Source organism: Pimephales promelas, chromosome 8 (assembly GCF_988280905.1).
Source record: "Pimephales promelas chromosome 8, fPimPro1.hap1.1, whole genome shotgun sequence".
Classification (NCBI taxonomy): domain Eukaryota; kingdom Metazoa; phylum Chordata; class Actinopteri; order Cypriniformes; family Leuciscidae; genus Pimephales; species Pimephales promelas.
The window spans coordinates 32,425,987-32,442,554 of record NC_142776.1 but is presented as its reverse complement, the minus strand read 5'-3'; the positions used below and the strand labels follow the sequence as shown (position 1 = coordinate 32,442,554).

The 16,568-nt window shown below is 36.1% G+C and overlaps 2 protein-coding genes across 2 annotated transcripts; one reads left to right on the top strand and one right to left on the bottom strand.

Moving 5' to 3' along the window:
- Positions 1-35: 35 nt before the first annotated feature.
- LOC120459761 (somatomedin-B and thrombospondin type-1 domain-containing protein) lies at positions 36-5,598 on the bottom strand. The gene is made up of 5 exons (XM_039647197.2): positions 5,349-5,598; positions 3,480-3,671; positions 2,923-2,998; positions 2,049-2,231; positions 36-377 (listed from the first exon to the last, which is right to left on the bottom strand). Exons 1-5 carry the CDS (start codon positions 5,581-5,583, stop codon positions 260-262), a joined length of 804 nt encoding a protein of 267 aa, XP_039503131.2. The 5' UTR covers positions 5,584-5,598; the 3' UTR covers positions 36-259.
- A 5,348-nt stretch (positions 5,599-10,946) lies between these two features.
- rdh20 (retinol dehydrogenase 20) lies at positions 10,947-15,963 on the top strand. Its single transcript, XM_039647299.2, has 5 exons — positions 10,947-11,577; positions 14,093-14,191; positions 14,299-14,447; positions 14,728-14,859; positions 15,030-15,963. The coding sequence occupies exons 1-5, from the start codon at positions 11,125-11,127 to the stop codon at positions 15,151-15,153; spliced, it is 957 nt and encodes a 318-aa protein (XP_039503233.2). The 5' UTR covers positions 10,947-11,124; the 3' UTR covers positions 15,154-15,963.
- The last annotated feature ends 605 nt before the right edge of the window (positions 15,964-16,568 follow it).

The window sequence follows — 16,568 nt, the reverse complement described above, 5'->3', positions numbered from 1 at the left end:
TTTGGAAACTTATCTCACAGTTTTTAATTCAGGCATTGGAGAATTACTTCTTAAAACGCATATAACGGGCGCACGCATTAGTAAGGAGTCTTTTATGAGGAAATGTGAATTATCTGTGACTAATATTGAACCTGTTCTTGATAACGTACTTTAATCAACTGTATCATTAGGATTACAAGCCTAGAGCTGCTTTGAGTTACCCAAACGGTCTCTGCATATTCTATCACTTTTTTTTAAGTTTCATGACCCGGTTAAAATGTTAGATGAAGAGAAAACTGTGTACAGTGGGACAGAAACAGGAGTCTCGTCGACGGACTCGTCTCCACACCCCTTTGCACTGAGAATTCCCCACGGCCCGCCATTGCAGAGACAGCCTCCTGAGAGTGAGAGAGTGAGAATGTGATGGAAAGAGATGATAGTGGAAGACAGATAGAGTGATAGGTGTTGCTCTGGCTGATGATGTCCTTGAGCTAGGTTAAGAGTTTCAACTGTACTTAAAGGATAAGGCTTGCATTTTATGTGTTGGTTATAATATATAAAAACAGTATCCCAGCATCGATAGGGCTAGATTAAACAGGCAATTGCTCTCTTTTTATCAAAGAAACATAAGGCTCTAGAGTGCTCCAAATGAGTGCACAAGACTGTCATGAGGGCATTAAACCAGTGCAAGATGTTTTATACACAAGCTACATATTTAACGATGTCTCATGGTTCCCTCTAGTGGCCAAGACCTAGTATCAAGACCATATGAAATTATTTTTTAGCTTTTTTGTTTGTTTGTTATGGAACACATAATGATTTACAGCTAGTGCTTTACAGCTCAAGTAATGTGCAGATTTCTATTTTTATTCAGCATTCATTAAATGGATGAAAAGTGTACATCTTTAACACTAAAGATGTTACAAAAGATTTCAAGTATATTAAAATAGAAAACAGCCATTTTAAATTGTAGTAATATTTTAGTAATGTATTGCAGTAGTTTTGATTAAAAAAATGCAGCTTTGGTGAGCATAAGCAATTCAATGATAGTGTTTATTCATTCTTTCATTCATAATAGTGTGTTCTTTGAGTATTTTGAATGTCTAAATCCTACATTTGCAGTGGGAGTTTGCTTCTGGCGATTCCTGTGGGCTTTTGTTTTTGTTCTCACTCTATGAGAAGATTCATTTCATCACATTAGTCCCGTGGCTATCCTTTTGAAATAATGTGTATTTTAACATTTATTCCAATGATTGCCCAAGTTGAAAAAATCCTGCGCCAAAAATATTTAAATAACATTTATTTCATACATACATTTTGACATCGCTTAAGATTTACTAATATAAATATTATAATTAAACTTTATTTGGAGTACCTTCTTTATTGCACAATGCACATTTTTTAAAATGTGTTTTAATATCGATATTAATAAGGATAGTATGATCTCTGAATAATTTCAGTCTTTAAATGCAAGATTTAAAGTGTACATAAAGTGACTTTAGCACAATCAAATATACTAAGCATGCATTTAGTTGGACCTCAGCACTACTACCAAAGAACAAAAGTGCATTACGTACAAAATTAGTTGTTCCAAATTTAGCAGACTTTAAGAATACAAATTTAGTATACTAAAAGTACAATTGCAGGGTTTTTATATTAATTACATAAATATGTAAATGTATTTGGAGGAGGATACTACAAAATGTATTTCAAATACATTTTGGTAAATTATTTTTTTACTAGGGTACTGTATGTTATAGGCCTGGTTTCACAAACATGACTTAGATTAAACCAGTATTAGGCCTTAGTTCAATTAGGACATTTAAGTAGCTTTTATAAACATGCCTTATTAAAAAAAAACATTACTAGTGTGCATCTTGAGACAAAACAATGGCAAGCTGCTTTCAGTTGAAACTGCTGAAACATGCATTTTAATCTGGGACTAGGTTTGAGCCTTGTAGCCTATGTGAAACCAGGGGATACACTATGGGGAGTGTCTATATTATTGTGCTAAAGTTGTATTGAGCAAGGAATCTAAAAAAAAAATATCCAGATCTTTCTCCTCTTACCTGTCCTGTCCCATGTTCTCCCCGTCCCCGGAGCAGTAGCGTTGACCCTGGGCCAGTGCTGGTGGCTGGCACTCCACACACACCTGATGCCCCTCTTTCAGGTACCGCATCCAACGTGTGTGAGGACTGAAGCTGCGTTGACAACCCGCCGACAGGGACGCCAGTTCAAACTCCACACAGTAACTAAGACGTGCACATACAGACACCGTTGAATACACACTACCGTTGAAAATGGGGTCAGTAAGATTATTTTTTATTTGAAAGAAATTAATACTTTCATTCAGTAAGGATCCAATAAATCAGTATTTTTACAATCATTTCTGAAGGATCATGTGACACTGAAGACTGGAGTATTGGCTACTGAAAATTCAGCTTAGACATCAAAATAAAAAATATTCGGTTACACTTTATTTTAATGACAGTTACACGATACAACGTGTACTCACTATAGTAATAAAAGTAAATTATGCATAATTACAAGTAACTAAGCATAAAGCAAACCCTAACTGTAATTCTATAGTAAGTAAATGTTGTAGATTAATATTACGCAGTATTTAAAACAGTCTTACCATATATTCAAATAGAAACATTATAAATTGTAATAATATTTCACATCATTACTGTTTTGTATTGTATTTTTGATCAAATAAATGCAACCTTAGTAAGCACAAGTGACTTCATTCAAAAACATTAAAGTCTTACCGTTCACACACTTTTAAACATTACTGTATGCACTTATCAAAGACAACTATGTTGCTACAATGGTACATGTCATTATATACAAATAAATGTTGTATTGTCAGGGTATGTGTACTAGATGTTTACCACCATTCAACTTCTTGTTACAATTTAGTGTTGAACTGTCAGATCTTACCTTGTGATGTTGTTGTCAAAAATCTCCCTCTTTTTCCGTGCATTTCCATAACCACCCGTGGTGATGAGAGCTGGGACTGTAAAATAATGAGACAAAGGAGTAGGTCAAGATTATGAAAGAGGGATTTGAATGCATATTTGCCCTCAAACTTCCACCTGCAGTCTCATAAAAAGGTACAAGTCATTTTCAAAAGCTCATTCATGTACTATCCACAGATGTTCAGGGTAAAAGGTGGCATTTAGATTGTTGCTTTAGTGCTTAGAGCATATGTACTGATAATGATGATTACAGTTCATCATTTGATTACACTCAGAAACAGGCTATGAACTGATAATGTAATTATATAAGATAAATGGGATGTGGTGTGTACCATGGAGTCCATCCAAGAATAACAATTCAATGGAAAAATAATGGCTGTATAAATCATTACAACCAGTTGCTTTTATTATGGATCTAATGACCTCAAACCTAAGATATTATCCACTGTTGATTATTAAATTTGACATTTGTGTTGAAGGATGGCAAAGGATATTTCACAGAGCTATAGATTACCATACCCAGTGACTGCAGGCAGGGCCCGTGTTGATCATGGTACTCTGCGCAGCCTGCGGTCTGATGTAGAGCGGGACAGGGTTCGCCTCCATTATGTGCTTCCTGAATCACCTGCCTCCACCTGGTGCGAAGTGTGGCTTTACACGGCTCCAGACAGCCTGACCACACGCTCCATTCACTCACCACACAGGATACAGCTAAAACACACACATGGATGTGTCAGATTCTCAGCAGACCAAATATATTCTTAGAATGGTTCCCATTAAGTATGTGGCATAAACATTGTGTGATACATTTTAAGAATAATATTAAAGAAATAGTTTACTTACAAATTCATTTTTGGTATGTTTTGACTTACCTCCAGGGCATCCAAGATGTAGGTGTCTTTGTTTCCAAAGTAGTTTCAATTTTGATATTTTTAGGTCAAACCGTTCTTGTCTGTCAGTCATGTAATGCAGGTCTATGGTCACCACCTCAAAGAGCATGCACAGAGAAGTCCAAATTAAACACAATTTAATGACTCGTGAATGTAAGTACACATTGATGGCCTAAGACACGAAACGAGTGGTTTGTGTGAGAAAACGAAGAGTATTTATATCATTTTTACCTCTTGTAACCACAGTGACGCGACCGTGCCCTCAGATCACCTGCACGTGGCTGTGGTTATAAGAGGTAAAAACTATATAAATACTGTTCGTTTTCTCACACAAACCGCTCTTTTCGTGTCTTAGGCCATCAATGTGTACTTACATTTACAAGTCATTAATTCATGTCTAATTTGGACTTCTCTGTGCATGCTCGTTTAGGTGGTGACCATAGACCTCCATTATATGACTGATAGACACGAATGGTTTGACCTAAAAATATCAAAATTGAAACTACAGCGGAAACAAAGACCTACATCTTGGATGCCCTTGAGGTAAGCTAAAACATACCAAAATGTAATTTCAAAGTGAACTATCCCTTTAAAGACTGTGCATATAACTTACAACAAATGTACAATCAATGTTAATTGGAAGACATGTTGTTCAAAAATGTAAGAGAACTTTGCTTAAACTTTAGCCAAAGTTCTGATGACGTTCCCTGTTGTCGAGGATGACCATTTTCCACCCTCACTTTAAAACTTCAAACTAAGCAGGCTGCTGTCGTTGCCGTGCCTTTAAGGCTTCTTTGCATGTGAAATGAGGTTTACTCTCTCCAGTGTAGTTTTTAAGTGAGCCATACACATGACAATGTGACAGGATCAAAAAACATTCTGCACTAACAGATGTTTGAAAACTTTTTCCAACCCTGCAGTGTTTTAAATACAGTTACAGCACATCCCTGATGCATTCATCTAAATTATTTATATAAAAACATTTTGCAATGCAAAGGTAAGCAATTTTTTGTAAGACTTCCGATTCATTCACCAAATGATTGTTGGTTAAACTTAAAAAAGTAGGTAACCTGGTTCCTTAAAATTGTTCTTTGACATTTGAAATTTAAGTTAATATGATGGAGATTTAATCAACAGAAACTCATGTTATCTAAACCACATAAATTATCTAAGTTGATTTGACAAAAGAACAAATATTGTGATAAATCATGAAAAGTCAAGAATAACGAAGTGCAGTAAATGATAAATCTATTTGCACTACAAGACGGTGTGTTTATAATTACGACAATACATTAAAAAATATATATAAAATTGAATTTATCAAGCAGCATAATGAAAATATATTGCACACAATATTTTATTTTCATATAAAATTTGATGTTAAAATTGTTCAAGATGCTGTAGATGAAATTTGGCCTCACAGACATGGCCTATAGCAGCCTGAATTTGTTTTATAATTTTAACACATGGCATCTGAAAAATATGAAATTCTAGAAACCTGGACAAGCAAGGTCATAGTCGTGACAACAGTCCAATGTCGTCTTGCATGCCTGGTCGCAGTAACATTTCCCATAGGAGCGATCTTTCCTCCAGTCTTCAGTAATACATGACTGGTTTTGTCCAAAGCAACAAAGTCCCGTATCCTGACAACCTCCTTCGCTCTGGGACACCAGTATTACCAGCAGAACGAGGTAGGAAAGCATCCATGAGCGTCTGGAGCTGCACGCTGACATGATAATAAGCGGCCTGAATGTTGCTTCCCTCATCTGAGGAACTCATGCATGTAATTGACTTCTATCATGTGACATTTACCCAGCCTGTTTTAGGTGACATATTTCGCTCAGTCAGAGGTTGTTAAACTCATTATAAAGTCTCTTGAGGACACTCGCGTCTTCACGAATTGCAGCAAAATAAGAGGATTAGTTCATCTAAAAGTCATGATTTACATGCCATTTCAAACCCACATGATTGGCTTTCTTCTAAATGTGAAGCATGTGTACTGATCTTTTTTATGCACATTTCAAATTTCAAAAATAATGGCCTGTGTAAATGATAAAGATTGCAGGTAATGGATTACCTAACAGTTTGCATAAGTTCAAGGATATACAGTAGTTGGTTTTGATTTTATGTTTGAGGAGTCTCTTCAATGTTTCCTTAGCTGGCCAGTATTGCCCATTGATGCTGAAACACGTGAAAAGGGAGGATTACATTAATTCCTGTAGCTAGAGGCTATTCATGCAGAAAGAACAATACCATAGGCACTGCTGTAAGGCAGGGCCTCAAATATACACATTCCCATGACTCATATGCAAAGACAGAAAGAGGGACTTAAATGTTATGTGAGGTAAATGGGCACATGCAAGTGCATATGGTGTGTGTGTGTGTGTAAAAATAAAAAGGGAGCTTTGATGTTCTGAAACTTTTGCACATATACACATTATGTTTTTAGAGTTCCACTGGGCTTTTTTGTCTCAAGTTTAATTAATTTATAGTCTTGGTCCAAGTACTTGGTTAGTCTAAGTACTTTGTGCTTCAAAATTTTAGAGTAGGCCTATATATGAAGAGTTCAGATGCAAAAGCCTCGAAGTGCCATTTGAAATTTTCTTTTTTAATGATGATTTTTATCAAAGTTATATATTTAAGTTTAGTAATTTCACTTAAATAACAATTAATAGTTATCATTGCCATTTAAGTGAAATCACTGAACTTAAATATACAAGCTTGATAAAAAATGATCATTCTAGAAGAAAATTTCAAATGGCACTTAGAGGCTTTTGCATCTGAACTCTTCATATATATATATATATATATATATATATATATAACATTTTTGGCGAATGTAAAGGCCCTTTCACGCCATAAGTGAAATAAATAAGCCGTTGTAGCAGTCGATTCTGTTCCCTACCGGAATTCCTGTTCCCTTTACGCAATCATACTACAAATCATGCGTAGTTGCCGAGTTACCATACGTACCACCAGAACCGAATACGAGCAAGATGCACAACTGGATGTACGGGAAGCCAAAAGGTTCAAAAAGTATTGTATTTTTTTTCTACCCCAAACTTGTAGCCCTAATTGAGTTTTCCAATCTGTCAATTCAATCCAGATTATTTCTTTTCACATTTAAAACGTAGCTATTACTAATTTCGATTTCATGTTTTATAGACTGTAAAATACAGCACAGCACTACTTGAACCACAATCATTTCACAGTGGTTTTAATGTCTCATTTTATAAAATAAATAATGCTTGTTTTGAAAGACTGCTTTCGTTATAATTGCAAGAAACACATTTATATTCCTTTTTTTTTTGAGGAGATGTAGTAAAGTTGGCCATCCATTGAAATGGCTTTATTAGCTTTAGTAAAAATAAATCTAAACAACAATTTAGATGGCCCCTTTACAAAGGCCCAATGAAAGATAAGGCCAATTTAAACTGAAATTGCAGGATAGGTTGTTATTATTATTATTATTATTATTATTATTATTTTGTAATTCAACTTTTTTTTGTTCAACAGTCAAAGCATCAGAGTACATCACATTATTCAGTAATCACCATGTTAGTTGCTGGCAAGTCAATTATAAGAAGGCTATAGCATGGACAAGTATGGGCTTTTTGTTTGTATCAAGTCTTGGTGTATCACTATACCTCGTTCTGTCTGTATTACCTCTCCACTGTGTAGAATAATTATCAATTGGAATTAGACTACTTGCCATCAATTTGGAAATTGGAGGAACGTCTGCGAATGCGAATTACATATTTATGGTCTTTTTATGTCAAATGGGTATGTTTTGAAGTTCACCTCATACATTTTTGGATCCATTGTTGGAATGTGCCAGCAAGAATAAAAAATTCACGAGACAATGTTGTGTGGTCATCTCCCCAATTTAGAACACCATTTATTAACATGGTTATTTTACTAATTTAATTAGTGCCCTCTGAAATTATTATTTATTATTAGAATTAATTATGATTAGAATGTTATGTTGCACCCATCTATATCTTGCATGTGAAAAATAATAATTAAGGTAGTAATGGCAACATATGGTTTTATTCATATTTATGTAATTATTTTTTATTTTCATACAGGGGACAAAAGGTGTCACCTGAAAATGTGTTTCTCTTGTGACAATAATGTGAAGAACTCTTTTTCTCATGTGTATTTTGGTGACATTGTACTTATTGTAAATATATTTTTATATTGTTTACAAAGTATATCATAAAACTGTCATCTCTGACGTTTGTAATCTTTATAAATAATAATATGACAATAGGCATTGAGTTTGGATGTCAACATGGACACATAAGGCAATTGGTATGGGCACAATTGAACTGAATCGCTATATTCAGACATAATACAAAAACTATGAACAAGTGCAAAATTAATTACATTAATTCACGGAAATATCATTGGAGTGCGAGAGCCATTTTATTATGCTCCAATAGCAAGACATTTAAATGTTGCGCCAATGCTTTTGGTCTTTTTCGCTTTCCGTACGTCCAGCTAGGCTTCGTTGCAACTGCTACGCATGCGCTGTCAGGGGGAACAGGAATTCCAGTAGGGAACAGAATCGACTGCAACACCGGCTGAAGGAAATGTAACGTTACAGAGGAAAGTTGAAACAGTGGGTCACTTTTTCAGGTGATATCATCAATGTTTGCCAATATATTCGCAATAAGCTTTGTGCTTTGTTACTTATATGAAACAAAATCTCAGCTTTCGAATTCTGTTCACTTTATCGCAAAATTAAAACAATAAATACCGTTTTGCCGCTCTTTGACGTGGCGTGAGAGATCACTCGCGCCTCGTTTCAAGAGGAAAGTGAACGCGACCTTACTCTTTGTTATATACACCGAAATAAACATGAATGAATTTCAGAAAATATGGTGAATACAGTTCAACTTACCGAAATCTGTATAATGTCTCTCATGTAATCTCTCAATCAGTGTTTCAACCAATAAAACAGCTTGTAAACAATGTCATGTACGGTAACTCGGAAAAGCCAAAATTTTGTTCACCATTAACGTTGGTCAGAAAGAGCGCCCTCGCAAACTAGTGGACAGGGGTGAGAATTACAGTTACAAGTTGCAACCAGATCACCCTCGGTGTAGAATAGATCTGTAAAAAAAAAAATGACAGACGGCTTTCAGATTGTTCCGTCACCGCCAAACACAATGTATATTGTTTTCTATAGGCCTATAAAAATGCTAAAATTGTTAATGCTTTAAGTTTTTGATTCAAATGGTTTTACTGTCAATATAGCCTACTCACGATTTCTTTCAACATGGGGGACAGAAATGCCAGTCAATAAATGGAACAACAAAGTAACTTGTGTTACTTAATTGGAAAAACTAGTAGTTGGTTATAAATCTGTAAGTAGGCTAATGCGTTACTTTATAGTAGGCTACTTGAAGGTAATCTGATTATGTTACTCACGTTGTTTGTAATGTTAACCCATCACTGTTTTTTCTTTGTGTAGGCCTATATGTGTGAATAAAGTATGTTAATGTGATATAACCATGCAAAATATCATTAAAATAAATACTAATTTGACATTTGCAAATTTGAAAAGTGAGGTAAAGTTGATTGAAAGCGTGTAATGCCTGGAGGAGACCTTTGATCCATATGACTAGTGCTTTGTCCCTAACTAAACAAGACTACACTGTTCAAAACATGCAAGAATTGCATTGCCTTACAAATGCATTAACAACACAGATTAACACACACACACACACACATAATCTCCTTATGGCACAAACACTTCCCATATGATTCTGTAAATAATAAAAGATTGTCGGTTACTAAAATTCATTTTTGTCCAGAGTCAGTAAAAGCTAGGGGTAATATATCAGTTGTGGTTTTCAAATGTCCACAGTGGATTATTTGTTAGTTGTTCAGGGAACTCAATGATGCCCATTATATGTTAGTGTAGCTTTTTCAGTATACAGTATGAGATCACATTATCAACAATTAAAATTGTGGCACTTCTGGTTACCCATCCAGCATGCTTTGCAGCTAAGGTCAAATCAAAGTTTGATTTGATTAGTGGGGACAATAAATATGTGCGAATGTGGGTTTTCTTTTCATAGTGTTTAGAGGTTGATGTAATCTTTACCAATGCTGAGATTTATAGTCCATTCAAACTAGTCATTGCCAAACTTGCATTGTGACAATTGCTATGGATTTATAGAAGCGGAACAGCACCACTCTTCTGCTTCAACATATTCAGAATCAGATTATTTTCATTATATAATTTTATAATGGCTGTGCACAGTATTGTAGGCATACAGTAGGCTAGACACTCTGGTGAATTCCACCCCAGACAGCAATAGTGTCTGTCCGCCCAGATCCGGCCCACACCTGGTACTTGTGGATTCAATTTCCACGTGTACCAGATGTGGGCCGGATCTGGGCAGACACAATGTTGCTGTCTGGAATGTAAGCCAACAAGAATCGATAAACCACATTATTAGACCATTTTCTAAGGCTACATGATGTATTAAAACAATTTAAAAACAATACGTTATTGTGAATTCACAAAGGCATATGCCCCATGCGTTTAATGCGATTTACATGCAGGTGATTTACTGGCATCTCAGCAGATTGAGTGGCATCTTTACTGGCTCCATTCACAGTAAATGTTCCTCCACACGAACTACCATTGCGTGGAGCGTGTCTCGAACTCCATCTCTGCATGCTGTTTGCTGTGTGATGCTGCATGCATTTGTCATAATACATAATGTAGGCCATGCACATAAGATGATTGTTTATTTTATGTAAGCTATATTATTTGTGTTGTATGAAACCATGATTACTTGCTTTTGATAGTTTATTTCAACCAAACATGCATACCTCATTGTTACTATAAGTATTTTAAATAATTTTAAATGCTAGGTCTTTGGTTTGTATCTTATTACCACAAAAAAAAAAAAAACAATTACTTGAATAATCTTCAAAATAATCAGCCGATTGCTCGATTACCTAAATAATCAGTGACAGCTCAAGGTGTATTATATTGCATTTTGCAAGAGAAGGCAAATGTTCTCAGAGGATTTTTGCGAGCATAGCATCTTTTTCCATCACCGTGTTCCCTTAGGGCACCGTCCGTCTTGAAGGCCTTTTCTCAAAGCGCATTTTAATTAGTGGCTAAGGTATTTTTCCCTAATCCTGAGGACGGTATCAGGCCTATTTAAACAGCCTCTGAGGGAAAGGCATGGCTAGTTCAGTAACAAGCTTGGCTGTCTCACTCACTCCCTCAAACAAACTTGGGCACCATGATCTTCCTAATGGATTTACAGATGATGATGCTGGACATTGTGTTCTTCATCCTGCGCTCTTGTCTGCGCATCGTGCTGAGACCACGTACGAAGCCCATAGACGGCGAGTTGGTGTTGATCACCGGCTCTGGGGGAGCACTGGGCCGCCTGTTCGCCCTGGAGTTCTCGAAACACGGCGCAGAAGTGGTGCTGTGGGACATCAGCGGAGACGCTAATGAGGAGACAGCCAAGATGGTGAGGGCGCAAGGGGGCCAGGCACACGGGTACACGGTGGATGTGACAAACCGAGAAGAAGTGTACCGCACTGCCGAACAGGTACGGAAGGATGTGGGACGGGATGTGACCTACTTGGTGAACAATGCCGGGGTGGTGGCCGGTGAGAGACTCCTGGACTGCCCAGATACCATGGTGGAGAGGACACTGAAAGTAAACTGCCACGCCCTCTTCTGGGTAAGATTGTAAGTTTGAAGTAAAGTATAAAACATGGTACCCTCAAAGTTCAAACAAATGATCTCAAACGATTTATTGACCCGTTTTTGCAATGATCTTCCTGGTCCCAAGGTGTTTTTTTAATGGCCTTTAAATTCCCCCTTTTAAAATGGCATTTTAAATTGCTGTAAATTGTATGCTAGTCAGAGTAAGTTGTACTCCAATGATATTACTTTTTTGGGATAAATCCTTAGTCTAAATTACCGAAAGACAACCTGAGAGTGACCAAAATATGTTTATCTTCATTTTATAAAGTATAGACTATTTCAATAATAATAATTATAGTAGGCCTATAATTTCCTTGTAACAGTAGAACATGGCTCTAGAAAACACTAAGGTCAAGGTTTCAAGGTCTTTGGATTTGCTTAAATGTTAATGTAATGAGTGACAAAAAACCAACTCAATAGACTTTGAAGAAATAAAAATGCATAGCATAAAACAAATCAAAGACTCAACCTTAATGAATCTTTCTAAGCTGAGAATTATAGTACAATGCTACGTGAACACCTTGCACAATAATGAATTACATTCCGCATACATGCCAAAGTTTGACAAATATAATAAATGGATTAGAATTAAATAAAGCTGCTTTGCCTTTGTATTACTTGATATGCATAGAATGTGTGATGTGGGAATTACCTGATTTTACCCCTTTAGCTTTATTTACAGCCCTTCTCTGATAAAATATAATCTTCCCAAGAAAAAGTCTCACTCTGATCCTCCTAATGCAAATAACCGTGACCATATATGAAGTGGATTAATGCTTACATTGAGCAATCTTTTAGCAGCCTACTCGTTAACATTGAGCTGATGCGTGCACGGGAAACCAGTGATGTGATGCTGTGGTTCTTTGCATTTAGATGTATTCAATAGGCACACTACTCCAAGGCAGCTTACAGTGCATCTACATTTTATTTGATCATGTTCGCCAATTTGAGTATTTGTTAGGATAAGGATTTTAGCACCATGTGCTACCATTTAAACCAATGATCACCTTATTCAAGTACATATACCATTACATTTCTAAACATCCTTGGTGTTACTTTTTTGTTAGTACATTGAAAATGGTAGTGAGTTTGTTCTGTGAAAGATCACAGCTTATATATTTATTAAATGAAAACTTCAGTCTTTTTTTCTGAAGAAGAAGTACCTTCATGCAACTATTCATTATCATCATGGCTCTCAAAATCCAAAACCAAAAACCCTCTGCCAAAGCTCTGAAATCTCATTCTCATTCATATGCTTTTGATTGTGATATATAACTGAATGTCTGAGAAATCTTAATTCTTACCAAACCAAATGAGATTTCCGAACTTTGCCCGTGGGGAGGATTATCAGTGAATAACAACATACATTTCAATCTCTTCCTCACACAAAGCAACCGTATGTCTTCAGAAGACGTATATAAAGCGAATGTGGACTACTTTCATTGTGCTGTTTTTCTTTCATGAGCTGCATGAAGATTCTTCTAGAATTCTCAGTTTGTGTTCAACAGAAAAACGAACAGTATGCGAGTTTAGAATGACAGAAGTTTCATTTTAAAGTCACCCTATTGTGCTTTTTCGGGATATAAGCCTATAACTTTCATGTAGTGTGTAATATAGCTGTTTGTGAAAGGTCTGCAGGAGTATTGTCTATCAAAAGTAAGAACCGATTCTGAACTGCCTGAAACGAGTCGCAAGTAAACACTTCCTGTACAAACCTACGTAGGTTGGAATAAATTAGCATAATTCCTTCCAGCCTATGGTCTTCATTGGCTGCTTGCGAACAACATCTACTTTGAATTGCCCTCAAACACTGTAGTTGTAACTGAGGCCTGACATGTCGAAAAGACGCTATTTTCTGCACTATGAAAGCAAATTCACTTTGCATGCACTTCCAATGGATGAGGACTTACTTCGGCTATTAAATATGTTAAAACCGGCGTAAATACACTGTGTATTAAGAGCTGAGCAAGCCTTCGGAGCTGAAATTAAGATCACTGTAAAAAAAAAAAAAATGTTGTTGGTTTAACTTAAAAAATAAATAACCTGTCTTAAAATTGCCTTAAAAATTAAGTTCTTTGAAATTGAAAAAGTGAGTTAAGACAATGAAGGAGAATGATTTAATCATCAGAAACTCAAAATGATTTGTTATCCGAACTAAATAAATAATTTAAGTTGATTTGACAAAAGAAAAAATGTTGTGATTGCTAATCCTGAAAAGATTTTTTTTACAGTGTGGAAATGTAAGCAGTCGGCCAATCAGAACAAAGTAGGCTCTTGGAAAGGAGGATTTTGAATCTCAATGTTTCAGACACTGTCAGAAAATGGGTGATGTTGCAATGTGTATTATGAGAAAATAAAAAAAAATGTTTGGCCTTGGATGCACGTAAACCTATTGTAGGAGACCTCCAAAACAAATATAGGAACCTTTAAAATAGCACAGGGGCACTTTAAGGGTATCAAACTGCTTTATTTTGTTTGTCTGCATGTAGACTGTCAAGGCGTTCCTCCCTCAGATGAAGGCCAATAATCATGGCCACATCATCACTATTGCCAGTGTACTTGGACTCTTCAGCACAGCCTGTGTAGAGGTGAGAAGGGCTCTTTTTTTCATAGTATTCAAAACCCACTTTTTTAAAATCATTTGCTTTATTCCTAATTCCTCATTAAACTAGTGATGTCTATGTGTGAATTTTAGGATTACTGTGCCAGTAAGTTTGCCGCGGTGGGGTTTCATGAGTCTCTGGCCCATGAACTGATGACGGAAGAGGACGTGGATGGAGTGAAGACCACTCTTGTGTGCCCTTATGTTGTGGACACTGGCATGTTTGATGGCTGCAGGATTAGGTCAGTGTATAATGTGTTCCCTTATGCTCATGAAGGCTGCATTTATTTGATAAAAAAAAAAATAATAATACGGTAATAGTTTTTAAAATAAGTTTTCTATTTGAATATTTTAAAAATGTAATATATTTCTATGATACAAAGCTGAATTTTCAGCATCATTATTTATTCCAGTCTTCAGTCTCACATGATCCTTCAGAAATCAAGGTCTACACTGAACGTGTAAATCACAGTAAATGGCCCTTCATAGTACTCGACTGTTGCCGTTTCTCTCCCCCTACAGGGAAGAGGTTGAACTGATCCTGCCTCCACTGGAGCCCTTGTACTGCGTACAGCAGGCTATGAATGCCATTCTCATAGACCAGCCGCTAGTGTGCATCCCCAGACTAACCTACTTCCCCTTCCTGGCCAGAGCGTGAGTACAGACCAACATCAGCATGCTTGAAGTCTGATTTTTTTTCATATTTGCATCACACTAAATAATTCTGCCTCTTTTATGACATACATATATTCTTTCCGTTAAAAGAGCAAACCTTGATGCCCTACTCATCAGCATTTGAATTGAATGACATCTTGTCTTTGCAGCCTGTTTCCATGGGAATCCAATGTGGTGACATATCGCTTTATGGGTTCAGACCGATGCATGTACCCTTTCATTGAGAACATGAGGAAGAAAAGAGCAGCCAACGGCCCAATAAAGGCTGCTTAAACATCCAGAACACTCAAATTTGACGGGTCTTTTTTTGAACAGCTGCAGCAAATAATGTGTGGAATATTCTTTGAATTGGTTTATATTATTATGGATGTGTGCGTATGTCACTATTTGGAGTGAAATGGGTTTCTTCTGGTTATGTAGGCCCACTTCAGTTGTGTTCTGTTTTTCAGGCTGGCTAATCAATCATGCGTGAGTCGTTCAACAACCACTGATATGGCTCACATCTGAAATGTGTTTTTAAGCTGGATTGGGACTGGACTGAAGGTCATTGGGCATAATAACCATTTTTAAATAAGAGTGTACTGGTGTTTCCCCCCTCCCCTGTGGCTTCCAATTATATTGAAAACAATTTGCTGCTTGTACTTGTTCATAAAAACAAACCGCAAGTTCCAAATCTGGTTGTATTGTTGTTGTTTTTCTCTCTCTTATCTTTTCTTTAGTTTAGTTTTTAGTCCCGATTACATCTGGCAAAGCGACTACCAACAAAAACTAGCCTTTAGGCCAATTTGGGTACATTTACATTCAGGAATGTTGATTAACACTGCCCCTTTAGAAGTAATGCAAGTTCTGTAATCAATCACTAGTAAAATAACATTCATTTTTCAATCTTATTTTTTAAAACAATGTAACATATGTTACTTCTTTGAAAAATGTACTTGTTTTTCCCATTTAATGATTGACACCTCTCCTGTCCCCATGTTGAGAGAATGAGTAAGTGCAGAGGTGTTGTGTGCACACAGTGAGACCATGTCAGTTATAATAGTTCTATTGTAGTTCTCATAATTATAATAGTTCTCAAAAACAGATTCAGTGATCCTTAAAATGAACATAAACAGTGAGATGCAAACAGATTATTACGCAAACCTGCAATACTTAAATGTTACATTAAATGTATTAACCACTGTCTTTGCGGCGGGCCTTCACTGATTCAATTAAACTATACTAATAAGCAAAATTAATTTGCTTAATTTGTTTACTTTTCGTTTTTTATTTTGTCGATTTTTCTGCCATCCATAATGGCAGCACAGCTGAAAGGTTGTCTAAAATGCGCCCTCTACTGTACAGGCGTGACTTTGCATTACCTTCAGCCTGAGGTAGCGTTAAAGGGCCTTTACATTCGCCAAAAATAGAACTGTTATTTTTTTGTTGTTCATAAAATACCTCATAAAAATTAGTTACTTTTTTAGGAGGTAACAATATTGTAATGCGTTACTTTAAAAGTAACGTTACCCAAAACTGCTCATTTTTGTCCCCATTTACATAGAATGCCCACATAATTCTTTTTTTACACCATTTAACAGAAATTGTATTCAAAGTTAAATAAATAGATTCCCAATATAAAAAAATTGCTTTTCTAATTATTCTTCAGAGACATTTTTTAGGCCTTTAAACCTACATTTAAAAATTCC